Source organism: Brachycentrus maculatus, unplaced genomic scaffold (genome assembly GCF_059751285.1).
Source record: "Brachycentrus maculatus isolate JH-2025_06_01 unplaced genomic scaffold, ASM5975128v1 h1tg000361l, whole genome shotgun sequence".
Taxonomy (NCBI): domain Eukaryota; kingdom Metazoa; phylum Arthropoda; class Insecta; order Trichoptera; family Brachycentridae; genus Brachycentrus; species Brachycentrus maculatus.
In genome coordinates, this window is record NW_028281110.1 from 750,107 (window position 1) to 772,778 (window position 22,672).

At 30.7% G+C, this 22,672-nt stretch overlaps 1 protein-coding gene across 1 annotated transcript in view; it reads right to left on the reverse strand.

The window, feature by feature from the left end:
* The window catches only part of Trpgamma (Transient receptor potential cation channel gamma), an 89,201-nt gene that overhangs the window by 39,192 nt on the left and 27,337 nt on the right, over positions 1 to 22,672 (reverse strand). Inside the window, exon 3 of the mRNA XM_088269724.1 lies at positions 5,777 to 6,014. Coding sequence (XP_088125850.1) covers positions 5,777 to 6,014 — 238 coding nt within the window. The remainder of the gene's footprint in view (positions 1 to 5,776; positions 6,015 to 22,672) is intronic.

Genomic DNA, 22,672 nt, shown 5'->3' on the forward strand with positions numbered 1-22,672 from the left:
TAAATTTTTTCTATAAATAAGGAGAGGGGAAAGCAAGGGGAAGGGGTTAGTCAAGGAACGGAGTTTGAAAACAAAGGAAAAATTGAAAGCAATGGCGAAGAATTTTGAAACAATATATTATTTAATAAATTATTATTAGAATTCAGGTTTTTTTGTATTTCTAAATTTTCAAGATAATTCATAATTTGGCCTTTATATGTAACATGGTAAAATTATTACACCTTGTTCCATATAAAGGCCAAATTATGAATTATCTTGAAAATTTAGAAATACAAAAAAACCTGAATTCTAATAATAATTTATTAAATAATATATTGTTTCAAAATTCTTCGCCATTGCTTTCAATTTTTCCTTTGTTTTCAAACTCCGTTCCTTGACTAACCCCTTCCCCTTACTTTCCCTTATTTATAGAAAAAAATTATATTTTATATTTTAGTTATTATACAGACCTGAATGATGGAAGTTTAACTTCTGAAACATGTAGTCTATAATAAAACTCGAGTGGTAAAAAACAAAGTATTTTCTTTAATTATTGTAACATCTCATATCATTTATTGTATTATATTTTTAAAAATGTCATGAGATGTTTACAGAATAATTAGGTGAAGCTAGTTGCACATGTCTCGAAGTATAATGTGTCAGGGGTGATGACCGCAGCGAAGCTCCGTATACCCGTGGAATTGTAAGGGATGGAAAATAGGGGAACGGATTGCCTCGGGAAGGGTGGAGAAGGTTCGTTATTCCAACTTTGGTAAATAAATTGCACGAACTATTTACACCAAAGAAAAACATTTTATGAAAGTCAACCTTTATTCCTCTGTCTAATACAAAATCGCACTATTAGAAATTGGAAATAGCTTCACTGGATACAAAATACTTATGTATCTAAAATTTTTTAATAATTCTTAAATGAAAAAAGTCAATAATAATATCAAAATAAACAGACTCCAAATCTGCCAATGATTTTTTTTACTTTATATTTCTTTATAATATAAAAAAATAAAGCTTTTTCCACTTTTATTTTATTTGACCAGTGACCGGGTTCTGATAATATCGATAAAGACGAAATCCGATCACAGATTAAATGAAATAAAAGTGAAAAAGTTGTTGTTTTATTATATGAAATGCAGTTTTATCATGGAAATCCAGTGAAAAACTAGAATTATTAAATTCTACAAAAATAAAATACCTCTTGTCAACAAGGTTTATTTAATAAATTTTATTTTTTCGTTGAAACAGTTAAAGTATTTTTCTTCCTTAATCCTATTAGCACCCAAATAGTACATAGGGCACCGCAACGAATTTATGTGATCGCATTTTTATCTTTGTATGCAGGCAACGCGATTGGTCTTGCATTCTACATTCTTGGTTACAGGAGTGAAGTATTTGATGGAATACAGATGAGGTATGAAGAAACTTGAGAGATAGGACAGTACTTCTATATGTGAAAGATTGAGGAAGATCAATAGGTAATTAATAATAATAATAATTCAGGAGAGGAAATAGAGAATAGAGCTTATGAATAGGACATTAAGGGTTGTTTTTATGTTACACGAATTATTGGAAAAACTCTTGCATTGAAATGTCAGCAATATTAAATAGAAAATTGGAATTACGACTGGAATGACAATGGAACTACTATGCATTTCAACATACCAAATGATATTCGGTACGTTGAAATGCATAGTAGCAACATCCGGCCAGGTAGAAAGAAATATCCGAGTATTTTACGAGCTCACTGGCATGTACGAAATGTATTATTAAATAAACAGTGAAATGACCTTCGATGTAATGTGACTCAGTGTTACCTACAAAATAAAATTTAAATTTAAATTTAACTTGGTGAATGCCACTATGTAAATCTTGAAATCTATTGAATGTCCCAAGGTCACAACTCTAAATTTCAACTCTTACTCAACTCAACTTAAAATTTTACGGTTTTCGTAAATTCGTTCCACATATCTAAATCATCTCAACACACAGTATCATAGTTTTATGGATAATGATTATCTAAGCCTTGGATTATTTCCTCATTTCCTCGTTTTAGTGCACAATCGTCTAAGAAATCGTATTTCGACTGCATTCAGCCTAATTTCATCCTCCTTTTGCCAACTCTGTGCTTCACGAGAACTCTGTTATGTACTATTCTGAAGTTGTGATGGACTTTTATTTGCTACAACAGATTTGAAAGAAAATTTCACTCAGTTTCCAGCATTCACTCTCCTTTCTATATCTTTTTCAATATTTCCATCCCTATCAATCAATCTTTCCATACCAACACCATATCGCTCACTCCTTTCAAGAACCGACAATTTCCAGTTGAGCATGTTTTCGGAATGCCCAGAAAATGTACTATATCCCAGCAAAAGAGGCATATTTTTAACTTAATATTTACCTGCTACAGGACAAAATGTGTTGTTTTTGCATTTTGAAGAAAAAGTATTGTTTGATTATTTTTTTCAGGCTTTCCAAATAATCTTTACATCTTCCACATTCATACACACCCACCGATTATTCCGACTTCTGACTTGAAAACATTCAAGTATTTGAAATACTTGATCATGCCAAGTTTCAATAATTATACTTAAAAATATCTTCATGTACGTAACCGTCTTTTATGCTATATTTTGGTAGTTAAAAAAATGAGAACGCGAATTTTATGGCTTCTTTTGTGTGAAATTGTGCAGAACGAGTGGGTTGTTTATAGGGGAGACAAGCACCAAGATTCTTAAGTTGAATAAACTGCGGATAGAAATATTGGTAAGAGACACTTCTCTTCTCGAATTCACGAAGAGTATCTTTAAAGATATCGCGAGTAATTTATCGACTACACCGAAATAAGCTAGGCTCTTATTTTTCTTAAACCGCAAAAGACGTCCTGAGATTGGAGACAAAGATCTCGAAGCGTCTCAAAGAGAAGTAACTCTGAGCGTTACTTTGCTCCAGAAAATCTAGACTTTTAAGAGTAATGGATGCAAATGGCGGAAGAAAACTATTTACCCGAAATTAATGATGGGTCGTACAGTTAGACAAGCAATGCTTTTATTGCCTCCGCTATTCACTACTCGCTATAAATCCCAGACTTTTTACTGATTCGGTATTTTTAGATTTATTCGCTTCTACGAAAACAGTCTCGCGCGTTTTCCAGAACTACCTACGCGACGTACCATATGTATGATTTACCTTGAATATTCGGATTGGAAAAGGTGATTTCACTCAGAACTAGAGATATAATTGAGCATTTTTGATAAAATTCGACTATATGTATTTACAAACATCGTATAGAAATTTATGTTGGCTATTGTAGTGTACCCTGGACTGGTAGGTACTGAAGAGGAGGGCTAATCACATTTCCTTCGTGTGTTAACGATCCAGATAGCACTGCGTTTATATGATGCAGTTCCCTATGCACCATTGGGGTAAGGGTTTGAAGAAGAATTGTAGTGTTGTAGTCAGCGCGTTTAGCTACCGTGCTGGAGCTTAAATTCTGGTTCGATTCCAAAAGGAGTCTTTGATATTTATTTAATATTACTCTGGACTGGTTATTGATGCCCAGGGCTGATAAGAAAGAAAATTAATTAACATTTTTGAAATCTTAACATAGACAAAGAAGAATATCTCATCACGATCAATGATTTAGTTCATAACAGTCATCTATGATTGGATTTAGAAAGCTTTTATTTAGCAGAGACCCTTAAGTGCTTACTATATGACTGATCCAAAATTGTTTACGTTGAAATATTGACTTAATTATCAATATTCGCTGGCCACTGGACGGACACACCTCTTTAAAATTGAGTAATTCTATTTCCCATACTTTATATATATATATATACTTTATATACTTTAAATATTTAGCCATACCTAGTCGTATAGTGAACTATTTTAATATCACATTTTGAGTGTGACCAAATCTGGATTATCTCCAATTAAAGGAGTTATTTTAAATATTATTTTTTGATATCTCATCAAAGATGAAGAAGAATATGGAAGCCTGGGCATTTGCGGGGCTGACGACCGTCATGGGTGATCACTTTACATACTTTGAAATTCGTTCAAAAATATAGAGTTACCAAGAATTTGATTAGTGTGATTGTTAATGATGGGTAGAATTAGTTAATATTACATGTGTCAGCCCAGTAAATGCTCAAACTTCCTTATTCTTCTTCATCTTTGATGAGATGTCAAAAAATAATATTAAAAATAACTCCTTGAATTGGAGATAATCCAGATTTGGTCACACTCAAAATGTGATATTAAAAAAGTTCACTATATGACTAGGTATAGCTAAGTATTATACAGGAAGCTCTAAATAATTTTAAAAAATCAACCTACGTAACTTTTTTGGAAATTTCCTGCTAGACCTTTCTGGAAGATGAAACTCGGAGAACATCAAATTATAATTTAAACGTTATGCATTATGTATCAAACAAGATGACTATTTACATAGTAAGAAGCGTTTGCTCGATGGTAGACATGGTTGAAGATAATTAATACAGTCTCCATTCAAGTGAAAATAATGCGTGACAGGATGTCGTATTCACACTCCATGGCAGAATTTAGATGGCGGTGTATTAATATGGATATGATTTGCCCATAGCATTAATTATTATGACTTCTTTTTTTGAAGCTAGAAATAGGACAACATTTGTATCTAGGAGATTCATAATATAAAATAAATGTTTAAGAAAAAATGTAACAATTTCATAAGTTAAGTTTCTTGAATGATACTTTATAAAATTAAACAACTTTGTTTAAACCATATTTTAATTATTAGTACACTTTCACCTACCGGTTTGGACAATAACCTTGTTTCAGGGTCAAATCAGGGTTTATCAAATTCTAAAACATTAAAAACGTTAAAATACTCATTAATTACATTCCATTACCAAAAAAATCCACACACAATTTAGGATTTTTTACGGAGTGTGTTTACCAGGTGATATATATTATTATTATATAACTAACTAACCATCACGCCGCTTCCTCGCAAGGGTAGACAGAGAGAATAGAACGCCCCACCACCCTGTCTTTGCAAACATTATTCGCCTCTTCCACATTCATGCATCTCCTCAGATATTTTATGGAAAGATATATATGTAGTAATTAGTCATATTTTCTTATTTTGTTTCTACCTTTTTTTTATATTTTCTCATTTGTTATATTTTTAATTTTTTATATTTTCTCATTTGTTTATTTTAAATATGCTTCTTACATAGAAAAACATACGGTAAATTACCGTATATTTTTCTCATTTATTTCTTTTAAATATGGTTCTTGTGCCTATTTATTATGCCTGTTTATTGTTTTTATATTTTGCCATGTATTAGTATTAGTTTTGGTAATTAAAAAAAAACTTTTTTGTTATTTTATTATCTGTGTTCCAGTCTTGTTAACCTTAGTCCCATGTCCCAAAATGAGAAATAGAAATTACTCATCGGGCATATTATATGTATATCGTAGTCGTACAGGAGAAAGTGACCAACTAACAAAATGTAAAATGTTCAGGAGGGCCATTTACGTCACTTTTGCTTGGCAAGAAAATAAACATCAATGCAGTTAGTCATTTTTAACAAGTCGATATATTATACTTCCAAGTTTGAAATCGGTTTGGGATTTTTCAGGGCAATATTAAGCTAGTAAGATATCAAATAATCAAAAATCACGTTTTCGTAAAAAATGCACTTGGTCACTTTCTCCTGAATGACTACGATATATGACTTATGTATGTAATATGTTTTGAAATAAATTAAAAATAAATAAAATAAGAACTCACATGTGGTTCTCCAACTTTGTGCCTCGTCTCCTCGTGGTCGAGGAGCGCCTCCACGGCCTCCACGAACTCCTCGGAGATGGCGTGCAGCAGCGCGTCCCTGGTCTGCACGCGGTGCTCGATGAGCAGCTCGACCATCTCCAAGTTCTCGTTGTCTATGGCCATCAGCAGGGCGCTGCGGCCGAGTGGATCAACGCAGTTCACGTTTATGTAGTCCGTCTCCTGCGCGCGCTGCATCATCCTACAAAAAAGTTAAAAATTAAATATGCATAAACCACGTTGGTAAGATGTTACGCGAAATAACTTTTTAATTTGTTGCCGACGGAGGTTAGAAGCCAAAATAAAATATGGAACAAAGGCAAAATAAAGGAATGGGCGAATGATCAAGAGTTAATTCTATGAAAATTTAAAAAGAGATTTTTTTCTCTCTCTCTTTTGTGTGTATATTAGGTTAAAATAGATAAAAACAATAAAAAACGTACCGTAGAATGGGCTACTTGAACTTTGATGTGTTACTTGATCCCAGTACAAAAAATATTTAGATCGTGGTATCGATCGAAGTATCGTGACAATAAGTGACACCTGTCAGGGAAACAATGAATCATGTCGATACGTTCATTATTGAAGACCAAATACAGATTTTTTTTTGTACTGGGCTCAAGTAACACATCAAAGTTCAAGTAGCCCCGTTTTACGGTATGCAAAAAGAAAGCGTGTATAAAAATAATTCTGATGAATTGATTCAGCAGTCACTTTGTGGTAAAATCTATCCATTTTAAATTAAAATAATAATAATTATAATATAATGGATAAATAAAAATAAGAAACAGCTCCTACCCCATTTTCAACCTTCAACGTCCCAAGAACCCAACTCTAAAATTTAGAATTAGCTTCACATACGGTGTTTGAAAATGATGCGGAATGCATCAAAACACGTGTTACAATAGATTTTAAGAAATAGTGATATTTACTGAGTAGAAATTACATTAAAGATTTCTAATATTTCATTATCAATACGTATATGTGCGGAAGGGCAAAGGAGGTGTCATTATTGTTGCTTCTAACCAATCCACAAGATTGAGACCACAGAAAAAGATATGTATAAAGAAAAGATGTGTGTAAAGAAATGTATTCCTTTAATTTTGAATTTGAAATTTGAATTATTGTTCCGCCGATAAAACAGTGTGCGACAAAGAAATACCAAGATGGCGGCGTTATGTCAGTTTTGTCAGTCGCCATATGCATTCCGGCCCCGTGTGTAGGTACCAAGCATCCGAAGGACTTGTTTTTTTTCTTAAAGGAACATGAGTATTTTGAGTCTAATTTAAAAAAAAAATGTTTAAAAAAATTTATTTTCAACTCAATTTTATTTTTCAAGAGGCAAAACGAATTTCAAATATTACGTTTATATTCTTTGAAAAAAAGGTTAATCATTCCCGAGAAATTTGGTAATTAGTAACCAGTTATTAATTAATCTCCTTAATATATTTGAACAGCTTGAATGAACAAAGCCGTTGTCGAAAACCCAAGGAGGGGAACCAATAATTAAATCCTTACCAAGCGGAAACACTTCAAGTATTGGAACCTGGCGTTTATTGGTTTTTACAATAAAATCTTTTGAACGGCCTTTTCTTGCTCCTTTTTTGAGCGTTTTTTTATTAACTTTGTATTGAAATAACGCTCAATTCAGGGTTCTGAGAGTTTTTGACATGGGTTCGATAGACAATGAAATATGCTTTGTGTAAATCGAATATTTTATTTTTTAAGAAATATTCGTATATTACAGATCAAAAGGAAATGTGATATATTAAATCCATTTATTTTCAATGGCTCAATTACCTTGTTATTTGAAGACGATATGTAAATACATTACAAATGTCATATTCAAAGCGTATATAAGCAAATCGAAGAATTGAATAAAATTATAAAGAACGTATATTATTTGTTGAAAGTACGTAAAACACCCTATGAGATGAAAGTGATTTTGTAATAAATTTTCAATATTGTAGGAATATTTTGAGGAGCTTGTCAGGTGCAATTATTATAAATGAAGAAATGTGCTTATTATAAATCAAACATATAATTTATATTTGAAGCACAAACTTTGTGAATTTCCATTTTATAATTAAAATATAACTTTGTTTTAAAATCACTATAAACATTTAATTATAACTTAATTATAATGTCTACAGGTTTATATATTTTACTTTCCACTATTTCATTTAAATATACAAAAAAAATGTTTTCTGAAAAACCATTAATAGATTTGCATTTGGTAGCAAAGCACACTCGGCTACCGTACCAGAGGTCCCGGATTCGATTCCCAGGGGGGTCAAATTAATATTAGTGATATTTTCACTCTAATATTTATTCAATATTACCCTGGATTGGTACCTAAAGCGGAGGGTTGATCACTTTCCTTCGTGTGTTAACGATCAGAATAACAGTGCGTCAATACGACGCAGTGCCCTATGCACCAAGGATAAGAAGAAGCAAAGCTGTTTCCATATTGGAAGATATGTTTATACGAAGCTAGCAGCTGATACACAGTAGCTGTCCTTATCAACTGGCATATTAGTATACCAGTCGCTTTCTGTACCAGGCTTTCACAATTTACGCCTGTGATTATGTAGATTGCGCCGAAAAAATTAAGATATCCACAAAAACTCTCATCCTTTCCCAACCGCATCAGCTCGGTGGATCTAAATCAATCAACGGCTGACACTTTCATCCTGAGCCTCGTGGGCTTATCTGAGATAGGAGCTTCAGAGGACGGGTTAGATAAATGATCGAGCTTAAAAATGGTATGAATAACTATTTGCATAGTATTGTTATCCTGCGTCAGTATAACTGGATCCAGCGCTTAACTTGATCATATTTAAGAGCCTGCTTCATCCGAAATAACAATTCAATTTTGTAATTAAAATGTAACCTTGTTTTAAAATCAATATAAATATTTTATTATAACTTAATTGTAATATCAACCGGTTTCGAAGCTAACCGCTTCTTTTTCAAAACAAGATTGAGTATTGATCTGTCTTGATAATGAAGCTGTTAGCTTTGAAACCAGTAGATATTCGGAAGTTCTTCAATATACTCTTGGTTTTGTGATTTAGGCAACAAGGGATTTTAAATATATTGAGGTATTGAAGTCCCTGTATGTTGCCTCAATTAGAAGTCAGTTGGAATACGGCTCCACAGTCTGGTCTCCTCATTATGCTATACAAGCTGACAGTGTAGAGAGAGTACGGCACAAGTTCCTTTGATACGTTAATTTTAAACTAAATATCCCCATTATTGAGTTAGATTAAAATTGCATAATGAAGCGGCTAAAATTGATAAATCTTAGTGATAGAAGGGAAATTACTGATTTGGTTCTGTTATATGAAATTTTTAACAATTTTTTGGATAGCCCTGATCTCCTAAATCAAATAAAGCTAAGTGTGCGTCGAAGAGGTACTAGGCAAAAATCTATATTCGCAGTATTTGTACACAATGCAAACTATGCCATGTTCTCTCCGATTCCACGGCTTCACATGTTAGCCAATGCTTTTGAAAGTATAGATTTATTTAATATATTGTAATCCACCTTGAAGTCTGTACTTTCTCAGCATTTCTTCTCCATGTTATTATGGATATATTTAAATGTTGTGTTTCACTTTTTCTCGCTGCTCGCTGATAGTGTGTGAAGGAGACGTGTATTTACTATTTGCTATTTTATTTTATTTTATTTTATGTTTAAGACTTTTTGTTTCTCTATGAATGTATTCATTCTTGTATTTTTATATTAGATAATGTATATATGTATTATATTAAAGCCATTAGCCGTTCAATAAATAAATAAATAAATATATAAATATAACAAACGTTTTATCATTTCAAATGATTAGTTTAAAGTAAATGTGGACAAATGTTTCCGCACATCGTTAAGTTCGAGCACAATATAAATGTAGTCATATTATTCACAGGAAAGCTTACATTATTTATAAGAAAGAAAGCGTACTGCTGAGGTAACGATGAGAAGTATGGCAGCTTTGCGAAAGTCTGGTCTTAATAAATGTATGGTTTATTTGAGTAAAAACGTTAAAAAAAGATGCCTGGTAAGAAGACGGGAAACTCTACCGACATTATTTATGTACAGGATGAGTGCAAGGAACGAGTAAGGAAACTCAGATTGTTCAACCGGAAATAAAGGATTAAGTGGTATTGTTGAGTACGTCGAAATTCTAGGTTAGTTATTTTTACATTTTGACATCTCTATTTTGAGATGTCGAAATGTATTTCTATTTAGAAAATTTACAATCAAAATGATTTGTATCATACCACAGCTATAAAAAAACATGATTTTTGTCTTAGTAAGAATATGAAAATATATAATTAAAAGTTCATATTAAAAAAATCTAAAACATGTCACAGAAAAAGAAGAAAACATACCCTCTCCAAGTACAATAGGCTTAGTGCAACTATTGTAGAATTATAAGATTGTACTTAGTAGTTTTATTGTATTATTTGAAAAACGAAATGTCAATTATATATTAAATAAATGAAAATATTCCATTTAAATATGAGAGATTTCCTTAAATTAAATTCCACATAACAATTTTCCAATCCTAAAATGAAATTAATAAAAGAAAAGAAAAAAGTCAAGAAATTTGAAGAGAAAAATGCATAATATCAACTGTTTCTAGAACCTTAATAGTTCCACTCCTAACGCGTTGGAGTCTCGTGCTCTTTTTTATATGCAGAACGTTTTTCATTTTTTTTACCTCAAATTCTACTCGTTTTCTTTGACAGTAAACATGTAGAATTTGAGGGGTGTGGACATTTTTTTTATTAATCGCAAAATAAGAAAACATCAATTTAGAAGTATTTAAGGTTAGTTTTAGGAAACTTGGATGGATAGAGTCACAAACTGATAAGGTTTTTTTTTTAAATTAATGTTTTAGTTAGTAAATACCACTATTTCTTAAAATCTACTGTGACACGTGTTTCGATGCATTCCGCATCATTTTCAAATACCGTGTTTGAAAATGATGCGGAATGCATCGAAACACGTGTCACAGTAGATTTTAAGAAATATTGATATTTACTAACTAAAACATTAATTAAAAATAGATAGATTTTACCACAAAGTGACTGCCGAATCAATTAATGAAATTAAAAAGGTTTTCTTAGAGCTGGAGTAGACAGTGAACTTTTAATGAATGTAAAAAGCGCAAAATCTGCTATCTGGCATACATGCTGAGAGTTGGCGATTCCTTCGTGTATTTAACGATCAAGATGACACTGGTTCTATACAATGCAGTGCCCTACACACCATTAGGTACGGGTAAGAGTAAGAAGAAGAATCAGAAGTATTTAAAAAATATAATATGAAAATCTGTGAAAAATTATGACAATAATAGGTTCGTAATTTATCGAGTTTACGTATTTTGTACGTAATTTGACCATCTTAAAAAAACAAAGATGAAACATTCTGTCAAATTAACAACAACAACATTTGTCTTTTTCACATCTTTCCGCATTCCTTTTATGTCAAGTTCCGAGGCGGAAGTCACGCTGAGAATGATGATAAATGATAAAGGCAATGAAGGGAATATGATAGGGAAAGTAAAGGAATTTTGTTGGCAATAAAAGTCGTTAAAGCGGCTGAGATCTGATAGAATGCGAGAGGAAGGAAAGGTTCAAAGAAAAGAGGTGATTTAAACCACACGATGACATCATATTTCGTTATCTAAATCGTAATCCGAAAATTTGAAAAAAATATATTGAAACAAGTAAAATACTAGAATATTTCGAGTGTGTCCAAATTTGTATTTACAAATCTGGGTTCGTCCACTTATGAGTTATGTATATACAGTATCTACTCAATGAATTAGGGCCACCCATTATTTTTTTGAATACTCTGAAATCTTTTGGATTATTATATTTATTTTACATAAATACTTTAAGTTTTCTATTGACATCTAATATCATGTATATTACCTTCAATAATATGTAAAATATACCTGGATTATTTAAGCCTTTACAAAATTTAAAACCCTTTTTCTGAGAAAGGTCCCTAATTAGCACAGGTAGACAGATAGTTGAAAGTTCAAAAATTAGTCCTATCTTATTTATTAGTGAAGTTTATTGAGTTCTGGTTATTGTTTTGTTCAGAGAGGTTATATAGTTATCGTGTCTTGTGAAAAAAACTTAATTTTTAATTTTAGTTCATAAAGTATAATTTTTTTTGTAAACACAAGTGTTTTTTTTGAAAAAGACAAAATGGGAAAAAGTAAAGACATTTCTGAGGAAAAAAAGTCTAGTGTTATAGTGCTACTGAAATTAGGAATACTATCTAATAGAGAAATTTCAAAAAAAGAAAACGTTTCTCATCAAACAGTGGACAGAATTTCAAAATCAATAAAAAATCAGTCACCCGCCTCCAGCAATCGGCGAAAGAACTGTCGTAGGATTAGAAAATCAACACCGAGGACTGATCGAAAAATCGTTCAAAGTGCGTTAAAAAACCGTAGTGCATCAGTTAAAACATTAAAAATAAAATTGGAAGAAGAGGGTATAAATATATCGGTATCAACACTGAGGCGACGTCTTTACGAAGTAAATCTGAAATGCAGGCGCCCTGTAAAAGTACCAAAATTGACACCACGAATGAAAGCGGATAGATTAAAATGGGCCAGGCTACATCGAAATTACTCGGTAGATGATTGGAAAAAGGTATTTATTTAAATTGAATTATCAACATATCATTTTAGTAAATAAACTTATATATTTGAATTAAACTTAAATTTTCATTATTTTTCAGGTCATCTTTAGTGATGAGTGCCGGTTAGAAGCCGTGACAGAGAGCCGTCGATTCGTCAGGAGAGCACCAATGGAACGTTACAATGAGGCCTGTGTGGTAAAAGTTATCAAACACCCCCCTGCAACAATGATATGGTCATGTATTATTAACAATTTACCTGGGCCGTTGTTTTTCGTGGAAGGAACAATGAACCAAAATTCCTATAAGCAGGTCCTCGAACGAATTTTATTGCCCTTCTACCATACACTCGACCCAACAGAAGGTCCATACACCTTCATGCAGGATGGGGCACCTTGCCACCGGGCTAAATCAATAATAAAAATTTTGTCTAACAAAAATCTGCCTTTGCTCCCCTGGCCTGGAAATTCTCCGGACCTTAATCCTATAGAAAACGTATGGAGCATGTTAAAAAATAAGGTTTACTCATTTCCAAATCCGACAGTAGACTGTCAAAAAAAAAATATTCAAAAAAATTGGTCAGAAGACGAAGAAATAAAAAACATAATAAAACAGTGCATTTTAAGTATGCCAAAAAGAATTGAGGCAGTTATTTCTGCCAAAGGTGGAAATACTAAATACTAACTATATTTATATGAAAATATATGCATAATTTAAGCGTAATAAAGTGTTCATGTGTAAATAAAATTCAATGTTGTTTTATTTAAGGTTTTCTCTGAGTTATTCCTGTTTGAATTGAGAAATTGCGTGAAATTCTGCGTGGCCCTAATTCATTGAGTAGATACTGTATATTGATACCCATAAAGTATGATAAAATAAAGAAGGATGAAAGTAAACTGAATGTAGTCAAATGCGATCTCTTAGACGAATGTGCAGCAAAACGATGTTTGACAGATTTTCGAATGGTAATAAAAGGAAATAATGCAAGGCTGAGATAAGTATTAAAGACAAATTGGTGTGGCGTTCATTTCTCTCTGCCTATTCCTGCGGGGAAGTGGCGTTATGGTTAGTTACTTAGTAAGTTAAAAATAATATATCTATATAAATAACTCTAAAGTGGAAAAACCTGAATTTGTGACTAATGATTTGAACACACTCAAAATATTGGAAATAAAATAATTGATAAAAATAAAAGTTTAATAATAATTGAAAATGAGTTTTAAGTATGTAAAATGATTCGGGATTATCTAACATACATTTCATAAAGATCTCTGCTAATTAAAAAAAAATTACTCAACTCAACGACAGATGGTGCCGAGAACTAACATGTGAAAGAAAATGTCAATTGTAGCATAAATACAACTTATGAAATTTGAGTAGTATGCTTGTCAATCATGGGAAAAATGTCTTCAGTGATGATTTGAACCAGCCCATTACATGTCGTAAGTCCTATAAATGCCCAAAATTCTATGAACCATGCTCCTACATCTTTGTTGAGATATCTATTTTGCTTTGTTTAGATATATTTAGTATACATAATACGCACACATAAAGATTGCAATTAAATAGTTTTTTCGTAGGTTTAAGTGGTTTGTATCTTGAAATTCTGACACAAGAGAGTTACTAGATTACAAACCGATTGAAATTATTGTGACAGTATTTATGGTTTTATAAAAAAATAGATTATACAGCATTTCATGATTCGCTTAGCGTTAAAGTAAGATGCATAAAGTAAATCGAGAGATATTCATCATGCGTAATTAATTTGGTGAAATTCAGGAGAAATCAAGGAGAAAATTGGTCTACATTTCCCTGATAACTTCCCTAGATATCGACAGAATAAGCGGTTCTACCTTCCGCTTTCTATATCTGGTAATGACAATCTCAGTGGGGAGTGTACTTCTCTGCTTGTCTATCGATTTTGTTCAATATAATCGTGATAATGAAAATAATAGCATAAAAATTAATGTTACCATTATTTTAGACTTATAAACTGAAGAGTGACATATATTGAAAAAAAGGTCTATGAAAATTAAAGGAATTGAAAACAATTGAAGAAATTCGAAACGCAATAAGTAGATGATAGTTCGAAAAATGACAAAAATGTCAACGTCAAAATTCCAAATCTTTACTAGTACCTCGAAAGGATACATGCAGTTTGGGCTACCGCAGTTCATGTCACTCGGAATCCCATATTAGTAGAAATTTCTATTGCACAAGTTCCACTGTTTTCATATATTATATATGAAGGCGTTAGAAGCAAACTTGGAATTATACATACAACAAAAAAATCATAATTGAGTAATTATAAGTCATTTTTCGTCTACTTTTATTAATTGATTTAACATTTACGTTGTGGTAATATTAATTTCTTTCAAAATCAAAAATCATTAATTTCTGTAAGATAATGATGTAGAGTGTATCTGAACACATCGCTCACTCCTTTCAACAACGTCATATCTAAAAAAAACTGATTTTTTAGGAGATCGTTTATAAAGTTTAAAAATATAAGACAATGTATTAAAAATAAATATCAAGCCACTTATTGAACTTTTTACTGTGCAACAGATCTTTTTAGTTAAAACCTGAATGTTTTTTCTCCATTTGAAAAATATTTAGGAAGTTTATTTAAAAAAAAAAAACAATTAAACAATACCTTTTCTTCGAAATGCAAAAACAACACTTTCTGCTCTGTAGCGGGTAAATATTAAGTTAAAAATATGCCGCTTTTGCTAGGATATATAACACAACTGAAAATTGACGATTTTTGATATATAACGTTGTTGAAAGGAGTGAGCGACATGAACAAAAAGTTAAACTATTATTAGTCTTTATTAACTTAGCATTAATTTTAAATAATAACCTACATTTGATAAAAACAAATACGCTTTGAAACTGTCTCTAAATGTCATTTAAAAGTAAAAATTTTAACAGTATACATAGATTTACAGATTAAAAAAGTTAAAATTATATAATTTATATTTCACAATAACACCCTTAAATACATTGTGCGTTTTGTTATGAATTTATTTATTTTTAATTAAATATACAGAAAAAAACGTGAGTTGTTACCCTTAACGATATAATCGCGCAGTATTATGTTTAATCTTTCCACATCATCCCCTTCGAAACATTATATCAAGGTGTCATAATGTTCTTATGATTTATTAAAAGGTCTCCCGATCTCATTAAAATCCCCTGTAACCTTCCTCAAGGCATTACTGAAGTGGCTCATTAGAGGTATTATACTCATTACATCTCACGAAACATGAGATGGAGTCATTTTGTGAAAAGGGAATTTTTCCAAGTTGTCACGACTCAGCGCATAAACTTTGTAACTAATAAAACACAGGTCATTCAAAAGACTGAGGATTTTATATAGGTTTAGAAATTAACACATTTTTTCAGACGTGTTTTATATAGATTTACATTGCATACAGATATTTATTGTGGTAGTGCATTATATTACAAACTAGCTATAACCTGCCACGCGTTGCTCTCGCTCAATTTTTTTACATGAAAAAGAAAGAAAATAGTAAAAAATAAAAGAAAATAAACGTATTTCTAGTATGTTTAATTTAAAATACATGTGGGTATACAAAATTTAGCAGCTGCCAAGAAACACGTTGTGCGGCATGATAAATATTTAGTATTGTATGTGTTTTTTTTACTTACACATATATGTATATACACACATACACGGACTTAAACTAAAAGATATGGTCGAAAGTTGTGGAAATATTACATTTGTTTGCTACAGTAAAAAAACTCTTATCCGCACGTAATATGCACAGGGCACTGCATCGTAGGGAGGCAGTGTTATCTTGATCGTTAATTGCATGAAGGCAAGGTGATCAGACCTGCGTTTCTTGTACCAGTCCAGGGTGATATTAAATAAATATGAGCAACATTTTGAGTGTGTCCAAATACTTGTTGATTAATCTTGATTATTTACAATTAAAGATTATCCGTAAATGCTCTTAGGACATTATCCAACACTCTGTGTTTGATAATGTCCTAAAAAGAGGAAACGCGTCACGTATTAACATATACATAAATAAATGTAGAATTCAACCAAATAAACCATTGTTTAATTTTGGATATATTACCCAACAATAAAACAAACTTGTTTAATTTTATAAAGTTCATAAAATGTGCCACAAAGTATCTGCAAAAAACATTCAAGAAATGTATATTTTTATTCGACCAGTTTTATTTCTCCCTGCTCGAACTAAGTACATGTTTTTCCAAGTGAGGGGTGAGAAATGGGGGGTAAGACAGGTGGCCTGATTCACCCTGTATATTGTCTTATAAAAGACTTTCAACGGTCACAATGGAGTGCATTAGCTGGCAGGATCCGATAACAGATTTATAATATAACAGTACATGCATCGAGCTCCTTCACGTAACGCAAAACGAATCACCAAGGACTACTCGTACAGCGGAAAACTAACGATTATTTATAGATTTGGCGTTAATTTGTAGAGCTCCATCTTAATTAATGTATTAAATGTTAAATCAAACGCAAATTTTTTGAGTCTACTAAGTTACTTAACTTAACTGTTTAAAAAAGCACATAAAACAGTATTTGGTGACAATTGTTTCACTTAGTTATGGCAAACGAAATTTTTTTGAAAATGCCATAACTAGGCGAAACAATCGTTATAAAATTGGTTTTTTAAAACAATAAAATACAACTTAGTAGATTGTGGTGAAATTGGTTTTTGTTGAAAAAATATTTTTACCTGGGGTAAATAAAAGTACTTATGTAAAAACAGTATTTTTATAAAGCAATCGGTAGACTACTTTAGGGTATTAAAGGTTTTAACAAACGAAAATTTATATTTTTATTTACAAAGATATTGGTAAAAAAAGTAAAAATAAATAAGTATAAATAAGAAATAGCTCCTTCCCCACTTCAACGTCCCAAGGAGTTTCTAAAATTCACAATGCCAAATCAATCAAATCAGTGGTTTTTGAAAATGATGCGGAATGCATCAAAATGCATGTCACGATAGATTTTTCAAAAAAGTGGTATTTACTAAGTCAAGCTTAACTTAAAAATGACGTAGAGATGTTTTTGAATGAAAGATAACTATGAAATACTGGAAATAAAGTGCAGTCTTACTGTTTGAGAAAGTGCAATGATTGATGACGTTTTCTGTACATTTTGAGGCACGTTTGAACCAAGTTAAGAAGAATAAACAACTTTTACAGCAAACACTAATGTTCACATAATCTTCACAACTCACACCAAACAGTGAGATCAAAGAGTCGCGTCTATGCGAATTGGCTCGACCTCATACACTGCTCTCGAATTCCTCGTGTCAGCAAATATTTTCATTGTGTTTTCCGGGTCTAATATAACCCGAAGGGTTATAAGTGAAAAACACTAATACAAGGCGATCGGGTCGTTCATTTAGCCATGTGTATGTGGAAACGTAATGTCATTGTGTAAGTGTTGTACGAACACTCCACGAGTACAGGGGAACGCCCAATAAACCAAACAGGGGTCTTATATTTATCAGGTTACATTGAGGTAAGAATGCAAGGCTGAAAAAGCATTATCGTTATAATTAAGAAAGGTGTGTTGAGATGGTTTGGACATGTGAATCGAATGAGTGAAGAAAAAACAGTAAAACAAATTTATGAGGCGAATGAAGTTGCAGATTAAAGCAGAAAAAGACCGAAAAACTTGCCATGAGCAGGTATTTCAAATACAACGTAGTAAAGTGGTCAACAATGGTAGAATGGTGAATGTTACACGTGTGTAAAGTGATCACTAAACTAGACTACAATAGGTCGTAAGCCCTGTTAATACCCAGACTTTCATTTATTGAGATGTCAGAAATGTAAACATAACTCTCAATTTCCAAGAAACCCAGATTTGTGAACAAGAACAGATACACTAAAAAAACAAGTTTTTCATATTATTTTTTGACATCTCATCAAAGATGAAGAAGAATATGGAAGTCTGGGCATTTGCGGGGCTGACGACCGTCATCGGCTGGTTTAAGTGATCACTTTACACACGTGTAACATTCACCAATTCTACCCATTATTGACAACCACACTACTCAAATTTTTGGATACAGGATTTGGTCCTTACATACTAATATAAGAGTTTCTGCTTAATAAAAAGCTTCTTTACATCTCACCAATAGATGTCTCTAGTGAAGTTCTAGTGATTCAAGAACAAGGTTTCTAAATTGGTTCATATATAAAGAACTTCCAAGAATTTGAGTAGTGTGATTGTCAATAATGTCAGCCCCGTAAATGCCCAGACTTCCATATTCTTCTTCATCTTTGATGAGATGTCAAAAAATAATATGAAAATAACTCCTGTAATTGGAGATAATCCAGATTTTGTGAACAAGTTTTGATTTTGGACACACTCAAAATGTTGTAAACAAGTTTTTATTATTTATCGTTCACTTTGTGTTTTATCACTTTTAAAAATTGTAATTTTTCAAATATATATTTAATTTAAAAGTAGTATTACACAAAGTGAACGATAAATAAAGTTAATGAGAGTGTAATATAACCAAACAACAAAGTTATAGATACTTTTAATGTACAAAATATACTCAAAATATTGTGAATTTTGTGTGTGATGCTTTTTTACGGTTATAATACACGGTACATTAGATACAAACAATGTTTGCTATACATAGATTATAATAATGCCAATCGATCAATAACCATAAGTTGACAAGTATCCGCAGATTTTCTTTGACCTTTCAACTGGAAGAATAAAAATGACCGCTTTAATGGTATTTCTCTTGAAATGGGAATGATGGCTATTAGGAAGAGCATTGAGACGTAAAGCGGACTCAATCATGCGCACTCATCATTCATAAAAGCCAACATTCTACTAGCCCCCGCGGCTAATCTTTTATTGGAATTTGAAGAAAATAAAACAAATGATAATAATTCGCTTTAAACAGCAATCGAAACCCCTCTTTCCATCCATATCCCAACCCTTGTTTCTGTTTTAAAAAATTCAGCAAATTATTTCTTTAAATTATCATCTTCCGTTAAAATAATAATAAAATGTGTCGGGTTGTGGTCTCGTGGCTAGTGTCGCAGACTCTTGAGTCAGAGTTTCTCGGTTCGAACCCACTCTACCAGAATTTGATACCTATTTCTAATAATGAGCCGCTTAGGCTCACAGAAATAGTATGAAATTAAAGTATTTTTGTAAATGACAAAAAACAAAAATACTTCTCTTTAAAAACAAAAAAATAATACTATGAGGGTTTTCTTTAAAAGGCATATAAATTAAAACAATATTTTAGTATTTTGTATGTAAGATATATAAAAATCATTAGTTGATTTGACATTAGTATCTTGGAATAACATGACAATTTAAATATTAAAATATAACACAAACTATACAATTTGTATTTTCACCTGTCTTGAAAACATTTGTAGTTCTGAAAACTAGTTGTGTTATTACATTAATGTAATCAAAAGTGGTCCAAGAGGTCATATACCAAAAGTGTTTTTATCTGAATTAAATGTATGATATATTTTACAGCGTGAAATGTATGAACAGCGTAATTAATTTTAAAATTGAAAAGTAGAAATGTCTAGAAAATTAATTGGATTACAAAAAAAACTCTATGTACGAACAACATTTTGAATGCGTCCAAATACTTGTTCATATATCTGGATTATCTCCAATTATAGGAGTTATTTTTCATATTATTTTTTGACATCTCTACATAGATGAAGAAGAATATGGAAAAATAGTCAATCATCTCACCAATAGATGTCTGTGGTGAAATTCGAGTGATTCAAGCAGTATGTTTCAAAATGGAACCAAATACGGGTATGGAAATTCCAAAAATTTGAGTAGTGTGGTTGTCAATCATGGGTAGAATTGGTGAATGTAACACGCATGTAAAGCGATCACTTAAACCAGTCTCTGACAGTTGTAAGCCCCGTAAATGTCCAGACTTCTATATTCTTTTTCATCTTTGTTGAGATGTTAAAAATGAATGTTCATATTCATTACATGTCTAAGATGTAATATATTTTATTCATGACGTTAATACCCGAACAAGATGTTGTAAATAAAAAGTGTATGCAATGAATACTATAAGCATATACATATATATATATATATATATATATATATATATATATATATATATATATATATATATATATATATATATATATATATATATATATATATATATATATATATATATATATATATATATATATATATATATATATATATAAATATATATAAATATATATATATATATATATATATATATATATAAATATATATAAATATATATATATATATATATATATATATATATATATATATATATATATATATATATATATATATATATATATATATATATATATATATATATATATATATATATATATATATATATATATATATATATATATATATATATATATATATATATATATATATATATATATATATATATATATATATATATATATATATATATATATATATATATATATATATATATATATAAATATATATATATATATATATATATATATATATATATATATATATATATATATATATATATATATATATATATATATATATATATATATATATATACATATATATATATATATATATATATATATATATATATATATATATATAAATATATATTTATATAAATATATATATATATACATATATATTTATATATATAAAATACATTTATTTCCCGAACTTCTAGTATCTCCATGCAAGTTGACAGCTCATATTTTCATTTTCGCTTGTGTGTTTTGTCTCCAAAAATGTTTGTGAAGTGTCCGGTAACGTTGTTGACACAAAGGTCATATACTTGGAAGCGCTTTCGATCATACTTTGGTAGAGCTTTTAACCGAATTAATATGGTTGAAAATTTACAATAATCATGGTGTATAAATGAATGATACTACATACTGTGTTATGTGTTGATCAAATTTTCTAGCATTGGAATATACTTAACATTCTAACTCTCAAACTATTTTATGTGAAAAACACCCAATCGTTTTTTAATATAAATTCTTAGTAAGGTATTGGAAAACACGATACGAACATAGAATTTAAATTATTCTTGAACACGATAAAAGATGAAATATTTTTGTTGATACTTGTGACTTATATTGAATTACGTATTGAATAAAATTTTACGATATGCTGTTAATTTTAAGAAGTAGAAATTTTATTTCAAAATGGTAAATTTATATATTAATCACAAAGATTTCCTATTAGAATTACAAATTTACTTACAGCTTAAGTTATGCTCACAATTCTTTGAGTGTGTCCAAACACATGTTAACAAATCTGGGTTCTCTCTACCTAGGAATTATTTTAACATTTTTTTACAAAATTGAAAATCATGTTTTCAGTCGCGTCCCAGTTTGTAAAAAATCCGGGTTCAGATCTCGCATACAAATAAAAGGGTCTCTGCTAAATAAAATGCTTTCCCAACCGAAATATACATGGCTTTTGTGAACTCACATGTATAGTGTTATGAGATTGATCAATATATCTAGGAGTTCCGAAAATTTGAGTCACCCTATGGTAGATCGCAAGGTCTGTAAATACCCAGACTTTCATTTCTTCTTCATCTTTATCGAGAAGTCAAAAATGTAAAAAAAAGTTCGTTTGTTTAAACATTTAAATCTCCTAAAGTTATTCACAGATTACTTTAAAAATTGTCACAACGTTGCGTTTAAACTCGTGTTTTTTTATATATCTATTAAAACAAAAATGTTTATGCTTTTAATTCTTTTCTTTTGAACCAGACAGTGCCACAGTGCATGGCCGGGTGCAACTAGTCCTTTAATAATAATAATAATTTTGCCACAATTTCCAAAACCCTCGACTACGTTTGACAGTACACATTTTTCCTGTACACTCCGTATACTAGATGGAGAGTGTAAAGTATAAATAAGCCATAAGGTGGTTTAATTTTTATTCAGATTCGCCAACAAGCACCTCTGGAAAATTTTCCACTTTTCTTGATACAAAGTATAAGATTATGAGAAAAATTATGTGAGTGTGTTGGAAGGGGAGTAATCCAGTACATGAAAAACCAACGTAAATAATAAAACAAAAATATTAAAGGAATTATAAAGATAAAACGAGTAAGAAATGGGTGGGTAATTTAATGATCAATTCT